This window comes from Micrasema longulum, unplaced genomic scaffold (genome assembly GCF_059751315.1).
Source record: "Micrasema longulum isolate JH-2025_06_02 unplaced genomic scaffold, ASM5975131v1 h1tg000136l, whole genome shotgun sequence".
Classification (NCBI taxonomy): domain Eukaryota; kingdom Metazoa; phylum Arthropoda; class Insecta; order Trichoptera; family Brachycentridae; genus Micrasema; species Micrasema longulum.
Window position 1 is genome coordinate 348,821 of NW_028277342.1, and position 12,017 is coordinate 360,837.

The 12,017-nt window shown below is 33.0% G+C and overlaps 1 protein-coding gene across 1 annotated transcript; it reads left to right on the forward strand.

Moving 5' to 3' along the window:
• Positions 1-1,340: 1,340 nt before the first annotated feature.
• LOC148284264 (uncharacterized) lies at positions 1,341-3,134 on the forward strand. The gene has a single exon (XM_088242373.1). The coding sequence runs from the start codon at positions 2,233-2,235 to the stop codon at positions 3,016-3,018; it is 786 nt and encodes a 261-aa protein (XP_088098499.1). The 5' UTR covers positions 1,341-2,232; the 3' UTR covers positions 3,019-3,134.
• Positions 3,135-12,017: the final 8,883 nt, after the last annotated feature.

Below are 12,017 nucleotides of genomic sequence, written 5' to 3' on the forward strand. Positions count from 1 at the left end.
TTTGTATTTTAGGTACTTTATAAATTTGTCTTTAATATTTTCTATGCTTGTTATATATTTATTAAATTTGTTAATTTAGTAGTTCTAATTAGTTTTAATGACTTTTTCTTCACATTTTACTTGACTTATATACAAACCGTTACTTTGATACTTGAGGTAGATCCTTCAAAAGGCATTATCATCAACAGGCTAGTCTTGTGCATATATTAGAGCAGTGGTTCTTAACCGGTGCTCCGCGAAATTATGAAAATCAAAATTTAATGTTGACTCATATACTGTGCGATTTGAGTTGCAGATATAATGGCTAGATGGCAGCACCATATCTGTAGTCTGTGGCAGCACCACCGCAAGGTGAAGTTGTGTGCGCACACCTCACAACAGCGGTCAAGTACTTTATCGAGAACCGCTGCTCGGTTACTAGCACGTCCACGCAGGGGATACCCCTTGCGTTATTGCGTTCATATAGCTAATAGACAGACCCTGTGATAAAATAATATTTTCTGTAATAAAATAAATAAAACAACTTTGTTTTTAACCACTAATTTATTTATTTTTTTCTTTACGTAATGAATTTAGAAAATTAAGAAATGTCTGAAGTTATCGATCCAAACCCTGAAAATAAACAAAAAATATCATCCACATAAGGACGCCATAATTTGATACGTTTGATAAGTGGTGATGTGCTTAAAAATATTTTATTCTCCAGTTCATTCATAAATATGTCAGCGGGATTCTTTTTATAAATGACATTTTATCAAAACAATTATCTAATTCCCTACCATCAAACATTAAACCGGCTTTCTACACAACTAATAATAAAGGAACATTGTTAAAAAATCACAAAAACAAAGTCCATAAATACGAGGGTTGTGTAAAAAATTAGGTTCTCAATTTTTTTCGGGTTTAAGGCATTTTTTATTTGAGCTGAAAAATACATCATTGGAAAGCTTAATTTCTTAACTATTTTTCAACAAAATCACCAGATTTTTCAACGCATTTTTGTTGACGACTAATCCACTTCTGGAATCCAGCTTCAAAGAAGTCCGCCGCCAGTCCGTGGAGAAATTTGGTGACTGAGAGTTAAAATGTAAAATATAAAAAATATTTCAAATATAAATATGATATAAGTACATAAAGTTAAATAAATTAAAATGATTATTTTTTTATGAAAAAAAGGGGGAACTTTTAAAAGATGGAATACATAATATTGTCTACATATATACAAGGCTTATGACCACTCATTATTTCTTCTTTCTTCGAACACCTACATTTCTTTAACTGTTTGTGATTTTCCATATATTTTTTAGTTAACAAGTAATATTATTTAAGATATGGTATTTGATTGATTTATAACGTGAAGTGTCATTTCAGAGCAGTACCTGTACCAGTAACAGTACTTATCAGTGTAGAGCAGGTTTCGAACGAAACAAATATTATTTATAATAAAAAAAACTCACAGGTAAGTGATTTGATGGCAAATTCATTACTTTATAAATTGGCACTAAGTTTCGTTGGGGTGAATTTTGTTTGCGTTAGTTTTTACTACAGTAAAATTGACGTACTTTACAGAAACGCTTAGAAATAAATATGACTAATTTGACACATTTGAAACTCGCATTTCACATACCTGCATACCTATCATCTTCAAAATCAAATATCATGTCAAACTTTTGAACATTTTTTCGCACCGTAATATTAGGTAGGTAGTCCTCTGCGTAGAGTATTCGGATGCGTGGACAAAAAGTGACTGAGTGAACTTTGAACGCTTTAAATTAAATACAAAATAACCAGTGGAGATTAACATCAACGTACTAACGTTATTATACTAAAATAGATGATGAGCCTTGACACCGAAGTGGACGATTTATGATTTAACGCTAGTTGGGAAACTTTCCCCTGTGCCCTCCTGTGCGCTGCGCGTGACTCCGTATGACAATGTCATTATCGGCAAGCGGCCTGCAGAAACAAGCGCCATCCACCGAGCTTGTTGCGAGCTACCGCCGGCTCTTTGGTGACGTGACGTGTAACACTTGCGAAATCGCAACCATTGTCCGTGGTAATTGACCCGACAAACCCCAGATTCAACAAAAGCCTTGTACCCCAATGTGTACTTCTCGTGTCTCATTCCTCTAAACAACACTATTCACGATTATATAAGCTTACAAAGAACGATGCAACACTCAGTGAGTGTTCGGTATTACATCACAGTGTCGCCTGCGCGGACAACGCGAAATGATCGGTCTGCCTACTTGGTGTTTTGTGGTCGGACTGTGCTTCAGAGTGGGTGTGAGTTTACCGTTCTACGAGTCCTCCGACAGGAAACAGTTCGATCGGGAGCACGCCGCCGCGATAGCCGAGGTGGACGGCCTCGGTGCGGACATCCCTTACCTGGACCAGGCGGCGGCGGACTTCGACAAGGAAACGGGTTCCAGTTTCGACGATCTATACTATTCCAAAGGAGGTGAAAAGGGTGATGAAGGATACGATAAATACGACGGATACTATTCGGGAAATTCTGGGAAATACGGCTCCGACGGTCAAAAGAGCCATTACAATGACGAGGGAGGACGGAGAGCGGGACACGCCGATAGTTCAAACCATTACAATGATAAACACCAGCTCGTCAGGGGTTCGAAGGGCGGCGATTTCGCTTTAAATAAAGACTTCAAACAAGGATCTAAGACAACGGGATTCCACAACGTGCACCACAAGGAAGAATACAAGAAAAAGCGTAAATTCTACAGCGAGGGTAGCCAGAGCGGTCACTACAGGAGATATGGAGATTTCGGGGCGGCTCTGTTGGCTGCTCAGGGCGGAAGCACCAACGGGAATCATTATGACCAAGGGCACAGGCAGGTGGATTATGGGAAGAAAGGCTTCACAGACACCGGATCTCTCTACAATGATCTGCGTCAGCATGCGGGAGCCAACGGGTACAATGGCCATTACAGAAACCACCAGGACTATGGAAATAAAGGGGGCGCGGGACACGGACACGCGTATGGATATAACCACTGATTATCCACACAAAATAAATAGTCACTATTAATTTATTGATTGATTTATTCCCCTAACGTACGAAATAACTAAAATTCAATGCAAGTTTAAACAAAAACAATAAAAACGAAACACCCGAGTTTATTAATTTGCATAATCCACAAACGTCCATCCATTTTTTTAACGCAATTGTCATAGATTAATATTTTATTATTTATTAAACTGTTTTTATAGTTAATTTATTATATTTATGGAATGAGTAATTAATAAATGTTATGTACTTTATTAGCATTTTTATTACTTGTGGATAATTCAATTTTGTCTTTAAATAGTTTTACTTCAAATGTAAACATTTTCTTTACATAATATATCGTTATTGTTCTGGTTCTTTACCTACTTGTGAAATAACTTATAGAAATAGTTAAAAAATAACTGTAGCAAAAAATAGCCTTTTCTCGGCAACAATAATTATTTAGATTCTTATTTATAAGCCCCAATATTAAAAACATTCTTGAGTTTATATAATACTACTTTCGTTCATTCTCCTGCCTATTATTTGGAAACGTTCCCAACCCCTTACTGTAGGAACGATAACCCTTATTATCTAGAACTCGGCACATCATTATTCAACTTTCTTTATTGGTAAGAAATTTCCTAAATCTTTATTTAAAACGAGTTTTTCACTATAACATTTCAGATAACCCGGAGTAGCATCTGATACGTAAGTCTAATCATCTTGTCTTCGTGCGATGATATATTTATGCCACAATTGAAGATTAATGCGGCGCCTCGTTTACCCAAGGTACAGTAAAAAACCACTGTTCCATATTATAGTATTATGTTTTTTACGACTGAAATTAAATTATTTTTCCTCATGGTCAAGTGGTAGGTATTTGACAACCGTCAATGAGATCTCGGGTTCGATTCCCGACGTGGTCAAGTAAAGGTGAAACGTGATTTTTTTATTCTGATATTTTAGTACATGGACTGGCAGACTGAATGACGGTGATGCGCTGTACTCAGTGTGCTAATACTGTGCCCTGTGCATAAAAAAGTGCAAATAAAGAAGAAACAGGAACAAATAATTAAATTTATTTTTGAGATAACAATTCGCCCAATTGATTCGCTGATTTGATTGTCTTCTTTCACTGCTTTAACTTTTTCTTTTTTTATGTTACTGATTTAACAAAATTTAAAGTTAAGGGTATTTTAGCACTTATTCCCAATGCTATTTTCGGTATATATACGAGTATTTTTATGTTTTATTTTGTTAGCAAACGTTAATCAATGTTGCGTACCTTTACATATAAATCAATATGACCACTTATCTGATTATTTATCGCGGGCAACTGAAATGTCTTAAAATTAGACAGCGCGCGGCGGAGAGATTTTCACACCATTTCTCTTCACTGTGCTTCATAGTCCCAACGTTCCTGTGACCTTTATTTATTCATACATCAACGGTTCAACGAACCCTTCACAAAAAATAATAATTTACAGAATAATCACAGCAGTGCACAATAATCATGTAGTACATAGTATGAAATAATAGAATAATTAAAACTAAACAATTTAGTAAACATATAATACAAAAAGTTAAAAAGAAACATAACATTTCTAAATAAAGATAGCAATAACCATGAGAAAATCTTATGTACTAAATATAAATATAACACAGTAAAGTTGAGAATAACTAGATAATAATAATAAAAAAAACTTAATACAACATTAGTACTCTAAAAAAAAAAGTTTTTTGAGCAATAAAACAAAATAAAAAAATAAATAAAAGTTAAATTACTAAATAATACCTCTATTTAGTGAAATCATCATCAGTTGGTTGGAAGAAGTTGTCATTTGGCAATAAATCCACCAATGTACAATTTAAAATTATGTCTAACATGTTAAATAAAGAAATAAAAAATCACGTATTCCAGAAAACAAAGTTAAATTTAATAAAATGTTTTAAAATAAATCCATTATTTTTCTAAAAAATAACTAGTGAGATTTCTTTTTAATTCATGAACAAAACTTGTATTGAAGATATCGAATATTTGTTCTAATTCATTTCCATACCTATGTATCCTGGGTATAGGAGAGTGCATTTCAATATTATATATACATCCCTGAAAATTTTAAACTCTAATCAGTTTATGATTTTCCTCTTCGATCTTATTCTCAAAGCATCCTTTTATTAGAAAGTTCATTGGCTTTTTTATGACGTTTTTACTACTACTCTTAGAAGATTTGATAAATATTAGATTGTGACTTCTACATTACTACATCAATACATATTCGCAACGAGGAAGTTCGGTGTTTTTTAAATATATTTTTTATTTTTTAATAGACTATTAAACCAATCCGAAATATATTATTAACATTTTTATGTATCGTTTTATCAGCGCTTTGATTTTTTAAAGTTTTGAATTTCTAAAATTACTCCGTGTGTGACGTCTCAAGTTCTTTTCCGCTTCTTCTCGGTCAGTTCTTCCGGTTTTCATTGACAGTAAGAAACCGTAAATCTTCCACAACTCTCTTATCATTGGTTGGTTTATATGAACTAATGACGTCGTTCAGAGTATTTCGTTTTTATAAAAATATTTTTTTCGTACATTTTCAAGAAACTATGCCGTCTAATTTAGTGCTTTAATTTTTACCGCGCGTAAGAAATCATTTTTGTATACAATTTCCCGCAGGCCAGAAGTTCCTCATTCCCATCTGCAATTCCTCACTCCTCTCTTCAGGGTCTATACGGCTCGACTGTGAAATCATCTCCCATCCACTTTCAAAGACTTTTCTACAGTGTTTCTGTTGAAATCACGCCTGTTTTTGAAGACAATAGTCGATATTGATGAATTTATATTTATTTTTATTATTATGATTCACAAACAATAAACAATACAAACGATATTGGTATGATAATCACAATTTGTTATTCAAATTTATTTCAACAGAGAGGGAAAATTTTTGAGAAGGGGATATGGAAGTCTAGGCATTTACAGGGCTTATGATCTGTCATTGGCTGTCTGCAAGCATTTGGACATACTCAAACATTGTAGAATTAACTACCTGGTAAAAGAAGAAGTATAAAAATTGGAAAATTGTTTTCAAGCGTTGCCTAGTAGGTGATTTGGTTCAGCCAGATGAATCTCACCCACGTGATAAAGGATTCAGCTCTTTCACTTCACAAAAGTCAACAGATGGAGGATTTGAGGAAATGTGGATGTTCGAACATGGGCAGAATGGTGAAAGTTACACAGTGTGTAAAGTGGCAAACCAGCCAATGACAGGTCATAAGCCCTGTAAATGCCTAGACTTCCATATCCCCTTCTCAAAAATTTTCCCTCTCTGTTGAAATAAATTTAAATATGAACGACTCCCTAGGGAGGAAATCCAGCCAGTCTGCAAGCATTTGGACATAATCAAACATTGTACAATTAGTTATGTTTAGATATTGTTCAGCAATTATATGTGAACACAACATGCACAAATAAGTAAAAAAAAGTCTGAATATTCTTTTTTTTAAATTGACTAGCTAAATTAAATTCTATTAATATTATGAAAGTATGACACTAAATTATACTAACAGGTACAAATTATTTTACCTAAATAACATAAGGGACTGTTTGATTTAATACATTGCGTTACAGTTCTCCTATAATTATTCAATGTATCGTTAAAGATATCAATATCAGCATTACTTTCTACGTAATTATATAATCTTAACATACGTGATAATGCATTAAAGTGCGCCAAAATATTATTGAAGGTTGTTAGATAAAACCTAGTGTAAGATCTCAATCGCCGACTATACGCATAATATTGCCAATTCTATTATTGTACATATTTTGTTTTATTGGTTTACTAGAGTTTACTTTTTTTATTATGGATAAATGAGTTAATTGATTAGTTTTGTCGTTTAACAATAAAAAAAGTTATGTGGAATGATATTTGTTTTTGGGATAAAAAGTAGCCCGTATCCTGTATCAATTGTCGGCCCTCCAACTAACGCTGTGCAAAAAATACGTCGATCTATGTCGACGTAGCATCGTTATTCTGTTTTAATATCTAAGAATTTTCTCGAGGAAGGGAGATGTTGGTTGGTTGGAAGAAATTGCCATTTGGCAATAAGCCCGCCAATGTACAAATAACAATATGTACAAAAAGTTAAATAAATAAATAAAAGATGTTTTTTTCAGGATGATAAGTAATTTTTGACACTTTTTAGCTCTTCGGCTATCCCTGTGCAAAATATCATGTCTATCGGTTGCTCCGTTACGACATGAAAAAATAATTCATTTTTCCACTATTTTTTTTCCTGAGGGAGGGATATTTTTTTCGGGATGAAAAGTAGCCTTTTTTACATCACATCTCTCCGACTATCCCTATGCTAAAAAATCACATCGATCGGTCGCTCCGTTGTGTCGTGACGGAAACACAAACAAACAGACGAACGCGCTTTCACATTTATAATATTAGTATGGAAGTATGGATTCTTTCTTGCATGCGTTTTGAAACTAAAATTATATAAATATATTTTTTTATTGGTTGGTTGGAAGAGATTACCATTTGGCGATAAGCCAAACAATTTAGAAATATGTATGAACAAGAAATTAAATAAAAAAAATAACAAAAAAAATTGTTCTGAAGTATGTATCATGTATTTTGAATTAATATATTATATTAATTTTTCCACAACAACAGGCCAGGGGTCCATTTACAGTGGTGAATTACAGCACAGCGAATGTATCTTTGCCTTTTTCCTAACAAGTAAATAAACATTGCTTAAAACGTACAACGACAAAAAGCATTTAAAATACGAAAGACGAAATCAGTATAACTTCAACAGAGTTTGCATTAGTGCACGTAGCACGGACCTCATTATAAATTGATTAATTTGTTTTATTTTAGTAACTCTTTCCGGAAAGTGAAAGAAGTATTTACTTAATAACTTGCACTATTTTTCTCGAAACATGTTTTACAACATCTTCTATAACAAATTCGATTAAGTGTTAAATTGAAACTGATTTAGGTGGATGGTATCGACATATTTGATTACGTTTTGAATGTGTAAATCACAGGTTCTTAAACTTATTTAACTCGCTGCCCCCTTTCCAGAAAAATTACTCAACGCCCCTCTACATTTTTTTAATGTGCATAATACCAGTATGGTATCATAAATAAGATTGGCTAGTATTTAAATTGTTAAAGTATATCATCATCATCATTATTACCTTTCCGCACCTAATGGTGGCATTGGCACACCAATCGCAGCGTATCTCGATCATTTTTTTTGTTACATGAAGGTAAGACGATCAGTCTCACGCTTCAGGTATCAGTCCAAGGACTATGAAATATTTTTAGTTTAAAAACACCCTCTTTAATAAATAAAGTATATAAAACATTCAACTTTTTATTTCTTCAAAAAACATTCTTGGTAGACGTTCATTGTAATTTATAAAATAAATAAAAACGAGTGATACAAAAATCCACAGATTTTGAAATAACCAGTAACTGGTTTCATCGCTTTCGTGATATTTTCAAGACTGCTTTAGTATAAAATAAGTAAGTAAGGACGGCGAATTCAAAATTATCAATGAAATTGTATCCCAACAGAACACAGGGCTCTTGGCCTCATAAAGTTAGGGGTACGCTATTACTATTTTTTTGTAATATGTATTTTTATATAAATAAATAAATTGATTGAATTGAATGACTTTGTCTGAAAGGCCTTTTTACAAAGTATTACGGGGTATTTACAAAAGTTTATAATGTTATTTTAATGAGTTTAAATAAATACATACTGTTTTTATCTTTATATATATAATTCTTCTATTAGTGTGATGTCACTGAACTACTCCTAAACGACTTAACCGATTTACGTGCGGTTTTCAGCGAAACGTAGATCTTTGCGGTGCGCGTATTCTTAAATATTAAAATCTTCAATCTAATCTGTAAAAAAAGCCAGAAGCATAAATGTTTTATTCATCGACCTGCCATTTTAAGAGAGTCCATACACAAAGAAAATGGAAGGATGTTGTTTTTTGTGTATAAAAAAGCTTGTTTTTGAATGTTTACAAACAGCGTATGTTTTTTATGGATCCCAATCAGATTCTTTCCTTACACTTCTTATAATTTCTACCCATGAAAATTTTCTAGGGGGTGGCAAAATATGTTTAGTAATGTTTTGATGTAGTTTGAATTTACTGTAGCGTATTAGTATGGCGAACGAACGGACAGGACACTGCAGTAATGAAGGGCATACTGTAACAACCTAAAATGAAAATAAAATTTATTCTTTAAACAAAAACTGGAGTCGTCTGCTATCGTTACCAAACATATCTACAATTTGGTTCACAAAGTCTTTTTTGTTGCAGTTCACTTTGTCTCTGTTTACTCTAAACATGCACAATCCAGACAGACATTCATTTGACATTGTAGATCTAAGCCATATTTTTACACGACGTAATGTGCTGAACGATCGCTCCACTGTACTTGTTGTTGTTGGTAATGTTAGCTAGTAAGGCATACCTGACACTCGGATAAAACTTTGTAAAAGGTAACAAGTCGATAAAATCTTGGCTACTTTTGTATTTTCGCGTTTTCCAAAAATCAAACCAACTCAAGGCTTCAGTTTCAAAATTATCAATGTAGTATACCTGATTAATAGTAGACATTATATCCTTAAACTGTTGACGATTCAGTTTGCACAATATCGAAGGATGTAGCAACGCTAAGTTAAACTTTGCACTGTTGGCTTTACAAAGTCGACTCTCCATTGAGTTAATTAAAAAATCTTAGTGTGGAATGTAAACTGTTTGTCTGAAGTACTCTTCAACACTTATGGTTCCCTGATTACTTCGATGCTTTTGTCTTCCACACTGTCTTGGGATAATCAGTTCAATATCCACTTTCTGTGCGAGTTGTACTGTTTTCTCAAAAATATCCCTGAAATAGTTATTGGAATCACCTTGGTGAAGTTTTACTACACTGAGCAGGTTTCGAACTTGCAGTTGGACTTCTGGAAGATTAACTTGAACAGCTCGAAGAGCCTGAGTAACTGGTTCCAGTATTGCAGAGTACTGTGAAATAATATTGAGACGAAATAAAAACGTGCTGGACTTTGATGAACAATATAACTGACGTGCAGCCTGTCGTGAATTTCCACTTGCATGCAATGAAAATTCTTCCAGTTGCCAATAAATATCTTCAAATTTGACAAATCTGGCCAACGTTCTGTCTCTCCACACTTCCTTTATCTTAACACAAAGTGCTTAAAAATAAAAGTAACAGTATTTCACTATTTTCAATCAATCAAAGCAAGTGCCCCCATTTGCCCCCCCCTGCGGGCGCTCATGTTTCTACCTATTTATTTCTTTTTTATGGATTTTCAGAATTGACAAAATAATATAAACTGATATTTAATACATTTTAGAAAATCGCATTCCTTCCTAAAGTACACCCCTTTCGATAGAAAAGCAGAGTTTGACATTTGCAAAAAGAATTCTATCTTCCAAAATGAATTATTATATGTTATGGAATTCAACAATAAACAAGTATCCAGGTACCTATTTAAATTCAATACTTGAATATTAATTATTTTTAGTTTTGAAATTAAATCATAAACAAGTACCTAGCACTTATCAATGGAAAGGCTTTTTCCTTTTATCCTAACAGTTTTTGCACGCTTTCACGACACAACCAGTATTTTTCTTTTGGTTTCGAATTAAATGTCAAGCTCACGCAGAAATCAACTGGCGGTAATGAATAACTAAATTCGCATTAGGCATGAGTTGAGTGTCATAATTTTAGAGGGCTCAGGGTAAAACGTGGTCTGACTCTTCTTCATCAACACGTAGTTTTGTATTTTCTCCCTTGATTATGGCACTAGAGCAGTAATTTTTGCACAATTTTGATTTGAGTACAACAAGGCCACTTAACAAATCATATGAAGAGATAAAACGAAAAACTAACCCTTATTACGAATATATAAATAGCTCAAAAAAGGCAAAAATAAATAACGTGTGTCCTTATTTTTTTATTAACCTGAAAAATTAAAAAAAAAAAGTTTACATGAAATTTTTTTGTGTGGTTAAGTGGGTCCCTGGATGGTTTAGATTCACAATTGGACCCGGTAGGTGGAAAATTCGGACATCCAAAAAAACGTTTGTGGAACCAGCTAATGACCAAAGTTCGGGCAAGCCAACGTTCGGGCAGGACAACGTCTGTTAGGTTCGCTAGTATTATAAAGTTTTGAATTCTCTATACCTAGTATAAGTTTTTGTTAAATAATACTAATAAAATTATACAAATTCAGTGCTACGGAACAGTGTTTATTCGGTACTTTCAGTAAGATGTATTATTATAATATAAATTATTAAGTCTTAAGACTTTTCGGTGGGACATAATTTTCTATGACAGGTTTATTTTACACGATCTGTGTATGAGTTCAAGAGTGGTCAATGTCAATTTACGTAGTTTTTTCTCCACTTTCATTGGTCTTAATATGGCCTATGTCAAAACTGTCATTCCAAGTAAATAAAAAAATAAGGGGCTTATGTCGGTGAAAACATAACAAATATTTTATTTTAAAACGACCAATGTATACATTGGCCAAAACGTAAATATATTAATGAATTTAAATATGATATTGTAGTAAAGTTTTAATATAAAAAAATAAACTTTTTGCCAAACTGAAATCAAATAAATGTATTTATTTTTGCCAAAATGTTCAAAGCTCAATATCTCAGATGTATCAAGTACGACATTGGCCCCTCTAGAACTCATACACATATTTAAAATATGATAAATAAACATGAATTAATGACTTTTTAGCAGTTACTACAAAGAACTGAAGAGGTATTTTTTCAGGTTTTTTTTTTTATACTGCCATCAATTTATAAATGTTCACAATATAAATTTTAACAACCCATACATATATACAGTAATATAATACTATACTTTTTAATTTAAAAATGTAGGTAGGTGTATTGAAATTTTTTTTTTTTTAATGGAAATTTAGA